The following is an 18,350-nucleotide window of genomic DNA, read 5'->3' as shown; positions in this document are numbered from 1 at the left end:
AAACCGCCTGCACGGGTTCAAAATAGAAAATTTAATCTTGATCAAATGTTTGCAAAAATAGATTTACATTGGTTCATTGAGTGCAGCCAACATTTGAATTAATACATCAAATATTATAGTTGGAATACAGAAAGCCATGTGACAGTGCAGCCTCAGTTTCTATACATTAGTGCATTTGTGCATTTCTCTCGCTTGAAACACAGTATTTATGATATTATTATCATCAATATTGAGTTTTAAACTTACCCTTTCTCATCTTTATCTGGTAACACATTCTCCTCCTCTACCTTTGATATTGTAAACCTAGTTTCCCCGCCATCAGGGTGTTGCACATTTATCTCTTCTGTAGCAATTACGGTAGGCACAGTGAAGGTGATCCCGTCATTTTCTGAATTAGATGCACAGCTGTCCTTGTTCTCTCCATCTTCAGTCCTCACACATGCCTCAGGTCCAGGGTCTTGCGTGCTTTCTTCTATAAGAGAAGGACTCCTGTCTTGCTCACTTTTTTCCACGTTAACCTTTGCGGTCATGAACACCTCACTGGTACTGAGCATACGTCTGTGCCGTGGCGAGTGATCCAGGGTCTGGATGTTGTGGGCCAAGATGTCGCTGCAGCTCTTTGAGCGATTTATGTTTTCCGCCGGCTTTTGTCTCTTCGCTTTTGTTCCAATCTCCTTGATGACAGTGCTGTAGTCGTCGTCGTCCCTCTCAGACAGGAAGTTGAAGATGTCGATGACGTTCGGCTTAATGTCCACGTGTGGCTTTTCCTCTATAGACTGAGGTTCCTCGATGTAGACGTTTTTGTGCTTGTGTCTTCTTTTCTTTAGCACTTTGTGAGCTTCCACAACCATGTGGACGTTCCAGCTGAAGAACAGAGACAGCCAGGCCAGGCCCATGTAGATCCATATCTCCGCAAATACTCTGTACAGGCGGGGGTATTCTATGCTTGGATTTACACCTGAATGAGAGTTTCAGTGATATGTGATGCACTGACAGAAAGTTCAGACCAATAAATCATGCCATGGATAAAAACCTACCTGCCACGTAATCCCCAAAGCCGACCGTTGTGAGTGTGATGAAAGAGAAGTAGATGCCTTCCAGGTAGCTCCATTCTTCCACTGACATGAAAACAAATGGAGGGATCACCAGGTGCACCAACAGCCCCCACAAAAGGAATAGGGCTGTACAAGTGAACTGGACCTTTTTCTGACAGGAGGACGAGAAAAGAAATTAACACTGTAACACGCAGAATTCAGAATAACCCCACGTAACAGTCGGAAACTTACCACTGAAACGCCTCTACGTATCAGAACCCCGGAGAGACGTTTGGCCCGGTCGCCAAAGAATGAACCCAGTTCGCTTATCCACACCAGACACAGGGGGATCCCAAACAAACCATACAGGATGCAGAACACGCGGCCGGCTTTTGTCTTGGGAGCAACATTACCATAACCTGTAGACACAAAACAGAGATACAAGGAATATTTTGTGAAGTTATGGGACATGGTTGAGAATACACTTTTTAACCTGATGCCGTGGATGTTACAGGTATAACATTAAGACCACCTGCCTAATATTGTGTAGGTCTCCCTTGTGTCCTAGTTGTGATTCATCAAAGAATGGAGATGGGCCTTCTGAGGGTGTCCTGTGGTGTCTGAATGTTGTTATTGGGGGTCTTTAGGTCCTATGGGTTGAGGGGAGGGGCCTCTGCAGATCAGGCTTGTTCAAGTGCATCCCACAGATAAACACCTTGTCCTTCTTTTCATGTTTTTTTTAGTTGTTTCTAAAGCGTTTTTCATGCATGTGCCTGTGTCAGGCTGCATCCTGGTGGGGATGACTGCTGCCATTGCTATGGGGTGGGGGTGCCTGGTCTGGTCTAGGTGGGTGGTACATGTCTAAGTAACAGCCACAGGAATGCCAGGTCCAAAAGTTGTAACACTGTAATGTCACAAGATGGTCTGTGTTATTTACTTCTCCTGTTAGTAGTTCTAATGTTGTGGCTGATCGGTGTAAATGCACAGCTTAATCACATAAAAAGAAGAATGAAGTTACAAATTTGTTTCAATTTGACAAGATTTTTTTCAGATGACAAAAGTTAATTTTTATTGCAAAAGCATCTATAAATGAATGTTATTACAGTATGTTGGGCTTTTTTTTTTTTTTTCTCCTTCCTCTCATTTTTGCTTTGCAAATGACTTACGTGCGTGTGAATACAAACCTATAGTGGTGACAATAGTGGCAGCAAATATGACAGAGTTTGACCAGTCCCACGAGTTGCGATAATCGTTCCCGGTGATGGCCACCCCTTGGCCCGCAGCGTCTGCCACCATCTGATGGGTAAACAAATTCAGACCTATTACCTTTCCTTGGAAATGCAGACAAATTAAAATGTTTTAAATCACAGTTACACATGCAGGCGTGCCAGGACACACCTTGTGCAAACATTCAATTTGGTGACGTGCTGTGCGTGAAGGTGCATGTCTCCCTTACGCACAGCAGCCCCTCCATGTGTAACTTTACTTTGCTGTCAACCAACACGAATAACGTTTTGTACATACAATGCGTACATACAATTACAAACAACCTAAAAGAACTGCAGTTTTACTGTGACATGTTCCTCTTCGTCACCCAGGGCTGCGCTTGATTTGTTTTTGTGATCCCAGTCTAGAAAAACCGGTTTGAGCTGTCCCTACGTGTTCATTTCCTTTCACTCCGAACCATTATTAGTCTCGTTATGGCGATTTAAAAACAGTATTCAAAATACAGTCGGGCAACATAATGTGGCATTTTACCAAATAAATGTAGCCAGATTTGATGGAGGTTCTTAAAGCGCTCGGCCAGTTTACACAAAAACACTTGATGTAACTTTTCCCCTTCGAGTTAAGCGGATCTGTTTTTGTTTGGGGGGAAAAAAAAAACATGGGTTCATACCTCCAGTATTTCATCCAGATCATCATTCGTCAAGCAGTCGTATTTCTTTAAAATGTGTTCCTTTTGTTGGATGTATCTGTCTTTGGCTGATATCCAGTTTGGTTCTTCGAGGATTTGAAATATCGCGGCTCCGATTGAGAGGTAGAAGATAATACACGATGTTAAAAAAGGACCCTTATCAGCCATAGTAAAGTCATAACTCCAGTCTACGACGGCGAGGAGCTCGTATTCCTATAGAGGGCTGTCGTCCTTCCTACTTTGTTTTCTTCCTGGTAAAACTGCTCTCAGCGGAGGCATAAATGTCTATTGTTCGGCGAGGCGCTGTAAAACGTTTTATTTTTAAAATTTTTGTTCCTTTGGTCAAGTCAGGACAACCAAGGTACACACGCTGGAATATATTATTGTGGGTTTGAATGTTTTTAATCCAGTTAGAGAAACATACTTTCTATATATAACTATTAGATTTTGGCTGCTTTTTAAATACATCTACATGTAATATACTGTAATATGTATATAAATATGTACATATATGTACCTATATACGTAAATATTTACATATATGTACATAAATACTTACATATTTCCATTTGCCTATTGTATGTAAATATGTTCAACCTATATCTTCATTTATAATATTTGATGCTATTAAAATTTCTGCCATTTTTAAATATAGTCGTTTTTATGGAAATAAATAAAGTGAACTTTATTTCATTGAATACATTCGTATTTATTCCAACTTTATTTACCTTGTAAATAAATCATGCCTTGAAAAAGAATTGTTTGACATAATCCATATGTTTTTTATTATTTCATTTCATTTTATTTATTTATTTATTTTGCCTTTGGATATTGCATTCGTGGGTTTTAGAAAACTCACAGGTGTTTTTTTTTTTTTACTGCAGTACCCAAAAGCACACACACAAAGCATATGCAACACTAACTGTCCATTAAGATGTCCAACCAATGTTTCAGCCGCAAATATCTATCTATCTATCTATCTATCTATCTATCTATCTATCTATCTATCTATCTATCTATCTATCTGTCTATCTGTCTATCTATCTATCTATTTCATGATTACAGGACACATGCATAATGCAGTTACGGAAACATTCAACAGAGGGCAGCATGCGCTCAGCTCACCAAATGCGCTTGTGCGTATTTGCATACGCGTATACTGTGTCGACTAGTGTCTGTGTGTGTGTGTGTTGACGGTTGCTCTTATCTGCACGAGCGGACATCCAGAAGGCTGGAGTTGAGTGTTAAAGTTAATCACACTGGGTGGATCCTGGCTGCTGTGTGTGATAATGAAGAGAGAGGGCTTGTCCAATAGTGGGGCCTTGACTGAATGGAGGTTTATTGTTCCTGAAGTCTATCTGTCTGCCTGTCATCTGTCCATCCACAGAGAAGAAAAGATTAAACAAATAAAAATGAATAAATCCGTGTCTGTCCAGTGGGTTAAAGTCTCACTAAACTGCTTTTATTTTTATCGCATTGTATGTTTTATCCTTATCATGTTTTATGCAAGGTGACCTTGAGTGCTCTGAAAGGCACCCACGAATAATATGTATTATTATTATTATTATTATTATTATTAATAAACCCAATTCTCACATACATGACTAATGCCAATATAATGAATACAGACCTTTTTTTTCAATCTGTTTTTGGGACTTTATAAAAGCACAATACTAAATCACTGGATAGACTGCACCTTTAAAGCCACATGCGTTTGACTAACCTCATGGGACAGAGCCAACAAAAACGCCTCTGGGTTTTAGGTAGTACTGAGACAGATGCTCCATCTGCAGCAGCTGCTACATAGGGGTATAGTGCACCGCTAGGGATTGCACACTATTTTTTAAAAGAGAAGATCATTGTGAGCCATATTTGGGATTTGTTTTTGAGGCCTTAGACACTTTTTAATTGAGGGGACTCGCCTGTGCAAAACAAAAGGTCATCACTCGTGGAGGCCTAAATATAAGAGGAAGGGACTGAATAATAGTAATAGTGCTCCTGTCACTAACACGGAATTATGCCTACTTTACTTCCTTGATGAATGAAAGTGTGCTCCCCAAAAACAAATAACGACAGCCTTCACTTCCTTGAATGCTCCCACAACAGCGCCCCTGCGTGGAGCTTCTATTTGGAGACATGTGCGCACTGGCGTTTCTTTGCAGGAATCAGACTGTCCGTGAGCGCTCAAAACTGTCAGAAAATAGGAAGTGGAAAGGCTTAAGCTCTGACACACATTCCTCTGATGTCACGGTGCTGACATGTATGCGCATACTCAGCGGTCAGTTCGCCCATGGTCGCGCGCCCTGCAGGAAGAGCCTCACCTGTGATGGTGAACCAAAATGCTTTAAGGTACGTGTAAAAAAAAAAAAAGAAAAAAAAAGAGTATTTTCTTTATATTACAGAGGCGGCCAGAAATAAAGAGTAACGAGTATCCTATGAGGCTTTCGCGTAAAGCTCCCACCTCTGATCTCCACCCATCACTACTTAGTGCTTCGTCATTGCAGCTGCGTCACCGCCTCTCCGAGGAAACCTGATCGATAGTTTCCAACTTGTCCTGAAGGTAAACACCGGGATTATGGCACCGAATCGAAAAGGGGGAGAAGGCACACAGAGGAGACGTCTTCCTGCTCAGGTACGGCTCGCCCTTTCAGGCGCTGTCATTTGTGTTTATACACCGCACACCTTTTCCAAGGGAGGCTTTTTCATGCGCCGTTCCCTCCACGGCGGCGTCTGCGGCGGCGGCGGCAGCAGCAGTTCCTTTAGAGTTCACTGCAACGTATTTAGAGGGATTATGTCAAATACGGCGAGGTCAGGGATATCTGTGGTCTTAGCCGACATGGAACTATAAGAAGCAGGGCTCGTTTACCTCCTGCAGGCACATTTTGGGCACATGATAAAAAAAAAATGACCTTGTTGTCTGGTTCTCTCTTGTACAGAGAGTCTGGGCCCGGTTAGAAACTAAAGTCAGCAAAAAAATAAAAAATAAAAATGAACAGCAGTCCTAGAGGAATTCTGTGCGAGATAATTAATCGGATATTAAAATTAAAAACATGAAATAAATAATAGTAATTTAATTATTTAGTCTAGTTATTGAGTTTTGATTTGGCTAGAACTTGCAGTCCTGCAGTTTTTCTCTCTGCTGTGTTTTTGTGCTCAAAACTATGCTATAACCAAACTATTCATGCTCTGATTCACTTGTTATGTTCAGGCACACAGTGCATTATTCATCTGTCTCAACACAAAATCGCATTCACTTGAGTTATATGTTGTATCATCTTATGAGCCGTCTCCTGTCAGTTGCCTCTGTGTATTTTAATGAACTGATCCAGTTTTTCTGTCTCCCCATCTCTCTCCGGCCTGTTCACATAATCCGGGACTGTGCGTGCCGGCCCACTACATGATGTGAGTATCAAAAACCCTAGCTGAATGAAAGTCGTTTGAGCTGTCGTTGCAGGAATGATGTGGTCGAGCAGTTGCGTAAAAGGATTGTTTTGAGGGGTTTTGTGCGCCACACTGAGCAAACATTTCTGGAATTGTGGCTTCTGGAGTTGAAGTTAATAGAATGATAGAACAGCAGGAAAGTTTTTTATTCATATTCATGGAAACTTCATCAGTCATTACAGAGACCATTCATTTTTAATCCTCTCTATTCGACGTGCCATTACCCTCTACATTGCACCTCCAAAATTGCTGAAATTATGGTGCAGTTTTTTTGACCCGCTCTAGCTTTGGGAGGGGTGGCGTCACCCAGAGGCATCTGGACACAAACACGTATTTATCTCTCATGAACACATGCTCCCAGCGTGCATTACACCTCTGTGGTAAAGTGGAGTAGAATCGATGGGGGAATCCCTCCTTTAAGCAGCAAATAATTGATACAAGGTGGAACTATTTTACTGATTTGTGGTAGTTTGTGGTAATTTTTTTTATTTTTTATGTCATAGTACAAAAATATCTACCTTGATTATAGTGTGTATTGTTCACGTATCCATATAGAGGGGACTATAGAGCTGTAAGTATGTTTAATATGTTGCAGAGTATGATAGGTCTGGTGTAATATTTTGGCCAGCTTTTCCACCAGCCCCCCATCATCACTCAACAGCATTCATGTCCAAGTGCGCTTTGCATGCTGGATTTACTCTTATCCACCAGGTGGCAGCCTAAACTAGCACCCGGTTCATTTACAGTGGCATGGGATGATCAAACACAATGTAGCATGCACTTAGTTGGCCTAGAATGCCTGCCACAGTTTGTTCAGTGTATTTGGAGCCTCGGGGGCTTGGCAGCGTGTCTTTTAAGGCGCGTTTTTGAATTTCACATGACATTCATATTCATGAAAAGCACTTCGCTTCAAATCTGACCGAACGTTTTTCATTGTCTGCGGTTTTAGAGCCCACGCGATGCACTGCGTACTGTGCAATTTAAAGTCTTGAAGGTAAAGAGAATTCAAATGTAAGATAATAAGCAGGTTCTACATGTCTGCCGGGCAGGAAAAGGGCGGAAACTTGGAATGTTCCCGCTTCATAAATTCTTCATAACATAATGGGGCACCATGAATATTGATGCACTTTTACCATCTATCACGTCAGTGGTCTTGAGAGCTCGGATCCCGAGCACAAATAAAACCCCTGCAACGTGCCCCCATGATCGCACGCACTCGAAATTCCACGTTGAAAGCATTTTTCAAAGCTGCACACGTTGTTTTACATTTGATGCAGAGGGAAGAAGGCGACACGGCGTGTGTGTGTGTGTGTGAGATGTGTACCCAGATGCAGTACTGAAAGTCGAAAGGAGATGCACTGGGTGGAAGTGGTACTGGGCATTATGTAATCACTGAGTGATGGTGCCAGAGAGGGATAAAGATGTTCCAAACAAACATGCACTCAGCTGGAGTAATGCACTGCGCCATTATATGTGCGTGTTTGCTTTTGAACAAATGAGAAACAGCAACATGGGAGAGGGAATATGCGCGTCAGTGTTTTGGGTGTGTCTACTGTGCGAGGCCGTCTCCGAGTCTGTGGTTCCAGGCTGTCACCGTCTCAGGGGACTGTGGGTCTGCGAGTGCTGCTCCTCTTCTCCTCCCCTCTCCGTTCTGTCTCTCCTCCCTCTCCTGGGCCCAGCTAAACACCTGCTCCTTGCAGTAGGCACAGGGCCGGGCAGGGGTTCCTAAGCAACTGGAGGCAACTGCAATTACTTCATATAGTCTTTGTTTCCCTCCCTCACTCTTCCTCTATCTCACCGACGTGCTTTTTTTTCTCCATGCGAAACTAAAACAGGGCAAACAGAAACTGAACAAATGAAGTTCCATCCGAAAGAGTTCACTTTCTGTTTGTAGGGTCCCTGTTAATGCGTGATGTTGAAGTAAATGTTTAACACTGCCAGCTGGTGTGCCGCAACTCCTACTTAGGTGTCGTCACTTTGCGCTGTGATCAAAGTCTACAGACAAAATGCCACTCGACCGGCACTGTGCTAGAGAGACATATGTCCTGCTTCGTCTCATCGTTTGGCGTCTCTCGTGTTTCTCAACTGCTTCAAACTGCTCCAGATTCATGGAATTAACCTTTTAAACTGGTAAGACTTTTTTCCTTTGGCGAATAGCGGGTAAATATTCCAGAAACGGCGTGACTTCGATAAGTCACGCCACGTGGACTTGCCTCAGCAAAAACGATGGTGCCTCACACGGCGCTGCTTGGTCAGGAGAATAATGAACCTCTTAAGCACCCCCCCACCCACCACTCCAACCCGCCACCCCCCCCCCCCCACCCCCCACCCTACCCACTCACTCTAACTAACCCGCCCCTCTGCCTATGAGCCGTATGTCCCTAATGGGGTCAGGCAGATGGGTGGGGACGATGCCGTGGTTCATGCAGACAGCTTGTGTGTGTGTGTGTGTGTGTGTGTGTGCGTGATTAGACGCTTTACGTGTGGGCGCTTGTTTGTTTTTGAATTTGAGATTTAGATGTGGTAGTGAGTTGGGCACACAATGTTTGAATTTTGTGAATTTGAAATTGCGGCCCATTTGGGTAGAGGTCCTGACACTCTTGTATGAGTGCACAACTAGTGCCTGTAAAGACTGTGGGTGGGGGGGCATTCTTCCCTCATGTTTCTGGACATTGCACTGTGTTAATATTTGCTCACTTTGGCTGCCTCCTCCATATCTGTTGTTGATTTTTGCCAGGAAGGCCAGTAGATCGTGATGACTTTACAATTCATGTTCCCACTGGAGGAAAATATTAACTAAATCAGTTATTGATCACCAACTTTTAACATTTTTTTTGCATGCATGCATTAGATTTTTCTTTTGCAGCATGCTCTGTTGAATTCATATTCCCACATTTAACGCCATAGATCAGTTCTACTCCGCGCCACCTGAAAGTTGAGTCCCCTCTCCTCCACCTTGGCACGCCGTGGCGACGAGCCGCGCTGGTTGGTGCTCAGCTGCTCGACTCATGTCCGAGCCTCGTCGTGAGACTCCTCCCCTTTACGAGCATCGGGCAGCTTTCAGCACAACAAAGCGTGCGTCGCTCCGCAACATTGTCTCTCCTCTGAACGTGCGGAATAAAGGATTTCGTCGGATTGTTTGTTCTTTTTTGCGCCGTTTCCTTTCCTCCCTTGATGCTGATCCTAGAGTAGGTAAGACGTAATTCAGATTTATGTCGCCCGCCCGGCGGAGGTTGAGTTATTGTTTGTTTGTTTTGTTGCACATTCGGCGCCATTTTCGCACACGGATTGTTTAAATACCCTGGCACGTTGGCCCGACGCTGCCCGTAACGGTGTTGCGTTTTAATCGTCCGGAAAAAAGTTGGGCATTTTTGTTTTGAGTTTTTTTTTTAGATATATATTATTATTACCACGCGGCATTTAAACGATAATTTGCGAATGAAATATATAGCATGTAGAAAGTTCGATTAATAAATTTAATTGCAGCATCCTTATGAATCAAGGGTGGTCCGTAATCGCGGGGGTGGTGATGTGTTGTTGCTTTTTTCAAGTTTTTTTTAAAAAAAATTTCCTGTATGAATGAATGGACATACAAGTTATCACTCTGATAAAAGGGGGCGTATATGGACGTTTTAGGAAAACCCACTTTTTTAAAAATTGGCCTCTCTTAAGGCTGCACACAAATGCATGAATTACTTAACTCATTTATTTACTCATACACGTTGGTAAATGGTGATAATTGTTGAATATGCATGAAGTTCAATGAAGATTCCGACAATATGTCACAATATTGTCATTGTTTTTCTCTCATAAGTAATTCATATGAGGAGTAGTTATTGTTCCTGGTGATACACTTGTGTCTGGATGCTCTCGAATGCCTCATCTGCTGGATGTGTTGCAGCTATTTCAAACCAGGTGTCTGCCTAGATGTTTTTTTTTTTTTGTTTTGTTTCCATGCTTTTCCAGTGACGGCCCTGCTCTGGATTTCATTTTCTGCTTGACATGACTTGCTTTCGCCCCCAAGAGGAGCGCATGGGTTAAAAATATCCCATCTTCGCTGGAGGGTGGCATATGTGTGCCTGTTCCTGTTTGTGCCCGTGCCTCTGCAACCCATAACGCACTCTCAACTCATCCAATAAGCCTCATCTCCATTGATGATACTGCTGAATATATATAGTGAGATAATCTCTTATGAAGCGCTGCAGATGTGACGTAGGAAGGATGAGGGAGAGACGGAGGCGGCGATAATGCAGTGGGGCTGCTTGTAGGAGCTGCGGAAGTAAACACGGAGGTTAAAAAATGACAGAGATAATACCTGGGTGCTCGGCCGGGGCTCTGTTGTACCGCTGAATCAGCAGTGTTGTGGACACACAGCTGCTGAAGTGATGCTGAAGGATGTTTTTGGCTGTGCTGCATGAGAGTGAGGTCACCGAGGTCCCAGAAGAGCTTGCTGGTGTTAATCCTCTTTTGGGAGTTATGATGCATCGGAGCAGTTAGACTACTACTCTGTTGTGTGAGCGTTACTAGACGGTGAAGAGACTAGGCATCCTTCAGAGCCCTCACAAAAGAAGAATGCACATTTGAGGAGTAAAAATCACATTAATTAAAATCCTTTCAACTACTCAGTCCTACCATGTATGAGCCTTTAGGTTGAGGTGAAGTTGGAAATGGATTCAAAATTGCTTTCAGGGCAACCGCAGTAAATCAATCACGCTACTTCATTCTTTTCCCATGTCGGTTCATGTTACACCATCCGGCTCACAGACCATCTGTGTGTATTGATTAGTTTAGAACTAGGAACGGGATTGGTTTACACGGGGAAGTAGACTTAAAATGAACCCTTTGTGGCCCTTAGTCTGGCTATCCCTCCACTTACGGTGTCGCAGAACCCATGAGTTTCATTCGAAGTTTGATCGTGTTTTAATTGCAGTCCATCAACAAATGCCTCTCCATGCTCCTTACAGCATTATTTTACAACCTCAGAATAATTTCAAAAGAGTTAAACATGTGCCACTTTCTGGATGTTGCTGGTCAGGTTTCCCCCCTTTAATCACTCATATGAACAGTTTAGCGAAGGCACGTGTCAGCATGCATGTTGGCATGTGTGTCTGTGTTTACTTAGAGGGGTTAATAGGAGCCACCATGTGGCCAGAGGACTGGTATCTTGGCCTTCGGTTAATTTCAGCTGATTTTCAGCCAGGTAGGCGGGGCCCCGCATAAAACCATGAATCAGCAGAGCGGATCCCCCACGCATTCGCAGAGAGAGAGACAGACGGAGACACGGGGAGACAGAGAGATGGAGAATCGAGGGTGGAGGGAGACAGTGAGATACATACTGTAGGCAGGTAGATGGAGATAATCTCACTTGGTCACTTGGGGGATGATTAACTCTAAACTCCTGCTAATTCCTTAAGCCTACTCTCAGCGCCCAGGAAACATGCTTTCTATATGTCCTATCATTCACACAGTGAATACTAGGACATTATTTTAGAGCCCCTTTCAGTGAGCGGGCAATGAAAGTGTTCACTCGAAACAAATAAGGTCTTAAAAATAGGCTGTAAATGTAGATATTTGCACACATGTGCGTGATGTGTGCAGCAAACTGTGAACAGAAATAGACATGAGCTTCTCCGTAAAGGCCAACTAATGAGTCTCTGCATCTTGTGCACATGTAGCTATTTTTATACTATACCTCCTCCTCCTCCTTCTCTGCAAGCTCTGCCTCGCACACACAGCAGCAGCAGCAGCACTGCAGCATCACTGACAGTTCCTGAAATGGTATTTTTAAAATTGGAGACTTGAGCACTTAACGAGATTTTGTCTTAGTAGCAATTAAGTCATTTGGTTAGCAACTTTTCTTTTTAAACATAATTTGAACTGAAGCATATAATATATTACGTTTCTGCACTTAAGTAAAGTGTAATCCAAGTGAAGTTCTCGTAAATCAGATCTCGTCAGTATACAGATTATCTTCTCGTGGGAACATTCAATTCAATTAAAAGCGATGGAGGCTCCAAATTAAATTCTTATTCAACTCCGGTCCTGGTGTTTGCACCTGAGCCAGCAGCTCTTTGTGAGCTCAGTGGCTGGAGGGTGGCCTACTTCATCTATAATTTAGCTCATTACCGACACTAATTATGGTGCATCGAGGGCAGATTTATTTTTTTTCTTCGCTACAGTACGGCAATATTTCATGTAATTACCCCCGTAGTAAAGAAGAAGAAACAACCTCCGTGTTACGAGAGATTGATGGCGTGCTGCGGGGATCCTTTGGTGTGGACGCCACTATCTTAATTGGTCACGATCAGGTGGGCCCTGCTCAGCTGGCTGGCAGCAGAGACGTCAGATAGGCGGCACAAAATGGAGGAGGCAGCAGACACAAGCTCAGCTGGTCCATTAGGAACATGTCTGTTTTCTGACAATCAGAATTGAGATGACAGAGCATTAAAAGACCCAGAGGAGCCTGTGAGCAGTGATGCATGCCGGTGTGTGTGTGTGTGTGTGTTTGTGTGTGTGTGGTGACCTAGGGAATAGGCCTTTGGGGGGGGGGGTCTTGTGGGGGGATGGGCAAGCAGGATTAGTTATAGTGTGCACCACAGTTATTGGTCACTGGACACAAACAATGGGAGGGCTAAAGAGGATTTGGTCTGTGTGTGTATGTGTGTATGTGTACCCCCTCCTCCCTCCTCCCTCCCCCCTCCTCCGGCTGTCCTGTAGTGCCAGTGGGAAGTGTATGCTATAGCGGCCCAGGCTGCACCCTTTGGGGCGGCCCTGTACATCTGGAAGATTGGCCTGTCTGCCTGTCTAGAGTTCCCCCTCCCCCCCCTCCCCGCTCCATACCAAGCAGGGTGGGACTTGAACTACATATGGAAGAGACAAACGGGGCCGCATTAGCCAGCAGTGAGACGGGGCCCTAGTTCAGACAGGATGCAAATCTGTCTCGCTGAAGGCCAGAATCGATTGTGATGCCACTGTAACTGATATATCTAATTTACAAGAGGTGTAGCGGGGTTGCGTAATACCTGCGGTGTATTTTAGTCCGATGTGTTGCTAAATATAGCAGCTGTATCCTCTCGCTGCCACAGTAGCGAATCAAAGTCCAGTTCATTAAGCATGCTGCGAATCCCGTTACTGGATGATAACACTTTGTGATAGTACGCTTCCTCTTTTAGCTTTTAGCAGCACTCTTTATATTCTCTATAACTACATAACGGCTTCAAAACAAGAAGAGGTAAATGTGATGAACGCCAGCAAACCCTTTCAACATGGATGTCTTAAATTAGTTTTTATATTGGTCATATGTTGCACAAACCCTTTCACTGGTTTTGCTTTATTAAGTATTTTTAGACATTAAAAAAAAGTGGGAAAATGTGTGTTTTCATTCATAAAATAACCAAGAACTATTAACATCTGACTTACCATTTATATCATTTACATATCCCCTCATACACGCCCATCTATGAGGTGTAGAGTCTGGCATGCTCGCTGAGGATGACCCAGGCGGTGCTAATAGGCAGATCCGGAGCAGAATGCCTCCTTTGTGTCAGGGAGACTTAATGAGCCCGTGATGGGCAGCGTTGTGAGCTCGCCCTCAGAACTCCATGTAGACGCAGACACAGTCTTCAACAGGGAGGGCTATTGTGTGGTGAAATGGTGTTTGTGTATGTGTGTTTTGAGTGGGAATATAATCTGTGGGTGGCGGCGGGACTCACATTTCATGTCTCGGTTACGCCGCACAGAGCAGGCGGCAGACAATACGTTTTAGGAGAAGTGTAGATTACTGTTAAAAAAAAAAAAAAAAAAAAAGAACGTGATTAAAGTATGAGCTAAAATGATTTAGGCGAGAACAAAGAATCATAGCTACAGATTAACCTGAATTTATGATAAAGTAAATAACACTGTGTCCTGAGTAAAATGGCCAAAGCAAATGTAGACTTAACGCCATGTAGAAATGAACATTTGCATTTGCAGTAAATTGAAGTTTTAGGTTTCAAAACTTCAAGCTAATCGTCCACTGAGTTCAAGTGTAACCGTGCACTGCACCATCACACACACTGTACAGCGGCGTGACCTTTCTCCATCTCTGACTCCCTTCTGTTCTCCTTCCCAGTGGCTACCATGACAACAGAGGCGAGTGCTGTGAGTGAGGCAGACACCGAGGGCAAGCAGAAGACCAGCGGTGCCGAGCCTGAACCCGAACCGGAGAAGAAGCAGAAGCCGGAGGCAGCGGCTTCCGAGCCGGCGGGGGAGAAGCCGAGCAAGAAGGCCCAGGAGCAGGCCTCTGAGCCTGGGCCTGCGGATGTAGCGACCACCCCTGAGGAGGAGCAGCTGAAGCCTCGTACCAGGACATCTGCTGGCAAAGGCCTTTCTCGCCTCTTCTCCTCTTTCCTCAAACGCCGCTCGCAGTGCTCCGAGGGAGAGGGGTTCGAGGCAGAGAAAGCCAGTGAGGAAAAGGCAGAGAAAGACGAAAAAGCCGACAAGGCCGAAGACGAGAAGGCAGAAGAGGTGAAAAGTGAAGAAAGGAAGGAAGCAAAAGTAGAAGAGGAAAAATCAGAAGTCAAAGAAGAGAAAAAGAAGGAGGAAAAAGTAGAACCAAAGGAGGAGAAAAAGAAAGTGGAAGAAAAAGTTGAGAAGAAGGGCAGCAAAAAGAAAAAGAAAGAAGCCAAGAAGAAAGTAGAGGAAAAGAATGAGGAGAAAGTAAACAAGGAGGAGACAAAAAAAGAGGAGACAAAAAAAGAGGAGACAAAAAAAGAGGAGGAAAAGCCGAAAAAGAAAGAGGAGCAAAAAGACGAGGAGAAGGCACAGCCGACTGTAGAAAAGGCAGAGGAAAAATCGGAGACAAAAGAAGAAAAGAAGGAGGCTGCAGAAGTTAAAGACAAGGGGGCCGAGGCCGCAAAGAAAGAGGAGGAAAAGGTAGACAAGAAGGTGGCAAAGAAAAAAGAAAAAGAGGACAAGGTAAAGAAGAAGGAAGAGGAAAAGGCCAAAAGGAAGGCAGAGGAAGAAGAAAGGGTAAAAAAGAGGGAAGAAGAGAAAGCCAAGAAAAGGGAAGAAGAAAAGGCTAAAGAGGCCGAAAAAGCCAAGAAGAAAGAGGAGGCCAGGAAGAAGGACGAGGAGAAAGCCAACGAGGAAAAGCCAAAAAAGAAAGAAGAGGACAAACCGAAAGGGGAGGAGAAGGTGAAAGAAGAGGCGAAGAAGAAGGAAAAGGAGGAGGAAAAGCCGGAAGACCAGCAGAAGAAGGAAGAGGAAAAGGGAAAGAAAAAAGAGAAGGGGAAGAACAAAGGAAAAAAGGAGGGGAAAGAGGCGAGCGAGGAGCAGGTGAAAGCACCGATCGCTGCTCCCGAGCCTGAACTTAAAACTGAGCCGGACACTGAACAGGCTCCCGATCAGCACTCGATAAGCAGCACAGAGACACAGGTGAGTGTCACAGAGCATCATTAGAGGTGAAGGTTTAAAATCGTCTTTCCTTCTAGGGAATTTTTTATGATGTGGGTAGCTTTGGTCAGCAAAGTAACCACTGAACTGAAAGCTGAAAGAGAAATGACCTGCGAAGCTCTGAACTCTGACCTATCTAGATGTGTAGTACACAGTGTGTTCTTTTCATCTCTATTTGGCCTAATTACAGACGTCTTGTGTTGACTCTCAGCAGCCCACTCAGGAGGAACCCAAGGAAGAAGCCGCCGTGAGGGAGGAGGCTGAAGTAGCGGAAGAAGCGAAGGAGGAGGACACGGAGAAAGAAGTGGACAAACCAGCGGAGCAAGAGGAGGCGGCCAAGGGAGAGGAAAAGGCGTCGGAGCAGGCGAAGAAGGAGAAGCCTGTGAAGGAGAAGAAGACGGAAAAGAAGACAGAGGAGGCCAAGGGCTCCAAACGTCAGAAAACCATGCAATGCAAAGTCACCTTACTGGACGACGCTCTGTTTGAGTGTGAACTGGACGTAAGAGAACCCCCCAAATGAAATGACACCGTGTTTTTGTAACACCCCAGATTAACAATATCCGGGAGACTGAATAATCTCCGCGTCTGCATGTGTCTTTCTCATTTAGAAACACGCTAAAGGCCAAGAGCTCCTTACAAAGGTGTGTGACCATGTCAACCTGCTGGAGAAAGATTACTTCGGCCTTGCCATCTGGGAAACGCCAACCAGCAAGGTAGGCTTTTGTTTTAATCTCATAATTATTCTTCTGTTATTGTGTTGTTCATGTGTTGTTGGCAGTTAGTAAGTTTTTTTTTTTTGTCCTTAATTTCTGCAGATATGGTTGGAACCCGCCAAAGAGATCCGCAAACAGGTTTCGGGTGCGGTCTATGAGTTTACGTTCAACGTGAAGTTCTACCCTCCCGATCCAGCACAGCTTACTGAAGACCTCACCAGGTGAATGTCTCTAAGATGTAGTTCATTGTGACACGAGAAGACAACGTGAATGAACTGGGAGCCCCCCACCTCCAGTCTTGATGTTAAGCGAAGCTAATCGTATCCAAAAACATTCAAGAAAGGCAACTGGAGTTGTAGGGTTTCTTGGAGATGTTTCCTTCAGTTCTAAAAGACTAATGGGGAGTTGAGGTCTAACTAGGAACGTCTGTGGGTGTAGTCCATCAGAAACTCTGATGAGTGCCTAGTTGGATGATTGGAGGAACATCTTCAACAAACTCTTCATGTCCAGATGCCTTTTTCGAAATACTCTGACCTGGATGACTGAGAATGTTCACACACACGAAGCTATCTAATTCTGAAAATATAATCATTAGAAATGTTTTAACGTCTTCATAAATGATCTTCTTTCGTCCTTACTGTGCCTTCTCCAGGTACTACCTGTGTCTCCAGCTGAGGAAGGACATCATGCGTGGAATTCTTCCCTGTTCCTTCGTCACCCTGTCCCTGCTGGGCTCCTACACGGCCCAGTCCGAGCTCGGGGAGTATGACCCAGAGGTCCACGGTGCGGACTATGTGAAAGATCTGAGTCTGGCCCCCGGACAGAGTAGAGAGCTGGAGGAGAAAGTGATGGAGCTGCACCGCACGTACAGGTCATTAAAGTTGACATTGATTGTGATTGTGACGCACGGTTTTCATTAGTTCAGCTGACGCAAACCTTGTTGGTGGAGCTTCTTGATGATTTAACCTTTAAATCAACCAGACGGTAAAACATGTATTTGAAAAGAGGCTTCTCGTCCGTGTGTGTCCAGGTCGATGAGTCCAGCCCAAGCGGACATGTTGTTTCTGGAAAATGCCAAGAAACTTGCCATGTATGGGGTCGACCTGCACCAGGCCAAGGTAGGTTGTTATAGTTTTACCTGTTGGAATGAATGCTTTGTAGGTGAACTGTTGATGAAGGTTTTCTTTATGGAAATTCTGAAATGCCAAAGTTGGCATATGTAGCAGCTCCCTTTTATATCCAAAAGGAAACGATCGTCGTTATATGGTACACAGCATGCTATTAATACATCACTAGCATCCAGAATTAATTACAAAATTGATGTCAGCCCCTTTCAGAAAAAATGCCAGATTAATAACATTTCAAACTCCATGACCTCAAACTGCATCGCCCCGTCGAGTGAGAAAGTCTGCCTCCCAGTGACTGCTCGTCGTAATTGCGGTGTGAACGGGTGCAGTGGCATATCATAACGGCTTGATCCTCGCTTGTAGGATCTTGACGGAGTCGACATCACGCTGGGTGTCTGCTCCAGCGGCCTGATGGTTTACAAGGACAAGCTGAGGATCAACCGTTTCCCTTGGCCCAAAGTGCTCAAGATCTCTTACAAGCGGAGCAGCTTCTTCATCAAAATCAGGCCGTCAGAGGTACATCTTTCTTCTGTTTTCCATCTGCTTGCAAAGTTCTTACCTCAAACATCTGGTGCTCTAGCCTTGGAACAGTGTGAAGAACATATTTCGGTAAATTACCTATAGATTCTCTGGGATTTATTTGACTGGGGTAACTCATTGGTCTTCTTTTGTTGTTGTTATTCAGTAT

General features: G+C 44.2%; 2 protein-coding genes across 13 annotated transcripts in view; one reads left to right on the top strand and one right to left on the bottom strand.

Moving 5' to 3' along the window:
- Positions 1 to 11: 11 nt before the first annotated feature.
- LOC311496786 (potassium channel subfamily K member 5-like) lies at positions 12 to 3,169 on the bottom strand. Its single transcript, XM_084556771.1, has 5 exons — positions 2,932 to 3,169; positions 2,219 to 2,330; positions 1,287 to 1,453; positions 1,038 to 1,206; positions 12 to 958 (listed from the first exon to the last, which is right to left on the bottom strand). Exons 1-5 carry the CDS (start codon positions 3,115 to 3,117, stop codon positions 243 to 245), a joined length of 1,350 nt encoding a protein of 449 aa, XP_084412897.1. The 5' UTR covers positions 3,118 to 3,169; the 3' UTR covers positions 12 to 242.
- A 2,346-nt stretch (positions 3,170 to 5,515) lies between these two features.
- Positions 5,516 to 18,350, top strand: part of LOC311496677 (uncharacterized protein) — a 31,752-nt gene continuing 18,917 nt past the window's right edge. For 8 of the 12 annotated variants that reach the window (XM_084556614.1, XM_084556617.1, XM_084556613.1 and 5 more), the window contains exons 1-8: positions 9,384 to 9,582; positions 14,501 to 15,804; positions 16,034 to 16,321; positions 16,431 to 16,535; positions 16,638 to 16,756; positions 17,188 to 17,406; positions 17,566 to 17,653; positions 18,026 to 18,178. In XM_084556614.1, the coding sequence (XP_084412740.1) occupies positions 9,399 to 9,582; positions 14,501 to 15,804; positions 16,034 to 16,321; positions 16,431 to 16,535; positions 16,638 to 16,756; positions 17,188 to 17,406; positions 17,566 to 17,653; positions 18,026 to 18,178 (2,460 nt within the window). In that variant the 5' untranslated portion in view covers positions 9,384 to 9,398. Of the gene's footprint in view, positions 5,582 to 5,631; positions 6,352 to 9,383; positions 9,583 to 14,500; positions 15,805 to 16,033; positions 16,322 to 16,430; positions 16,536 to 16,637; positions 16,757 to 17,187; positions 17,407 to 17,565; positions 17,654 to 18,025; positions 18,179 to 18,350 lie in introns of those variants that run through there. The other 4 variants (XM_084556610.1, XM_084556616.1, XM_084556611.1 and 1 more) reach the window with 4 other exon arrangements.

Source organism: Chelon labrosus (assembly GCF_963514085.1).
Source record: "Chelon labrosus genome assembly, chromosome: 12".
NCBI classification, from domain to species: domain Eukaryota; kingdom Metazoa; phylum Chordata; class Actinopteri; order Mugiliformes; family Mugilidae; genus Chelon; species Chelon labrosus.
The sequence above is the reverse complement of the archived record's forward strand: the minus strand, read 5'-3'. Positions and strand labels throughout refer to the sequence as shown.

What these genes read in the sequence shown, in the direction of transcription:
- LOC311496786 (XM_084556771.1), bottom strand. Translation starts at nt 3,117, where the DNA reads ATGGCTGATAAGGGTCCTTTTTTAACATCGTGTATTATCTTCTACCTC. An exon ending in ATCTGGATGAAATACTGGAG is followed by an intron (nt 2,331 to 2,931) that starts GTATGAACCCAT and finishes TTTACCCATCAG; the next exon opens with ATGGTGGCAGACGCTGCGGG. An exon ending in TACGTAGAGGCGTTTCAGTG is followed by an intron (nt 1,207 to 1,286) that starts GTAAGTTTCCGA and finishes TCCTCCTGTCAG; the next exon opens with AAAAAGGTCCAGTTCACTTG.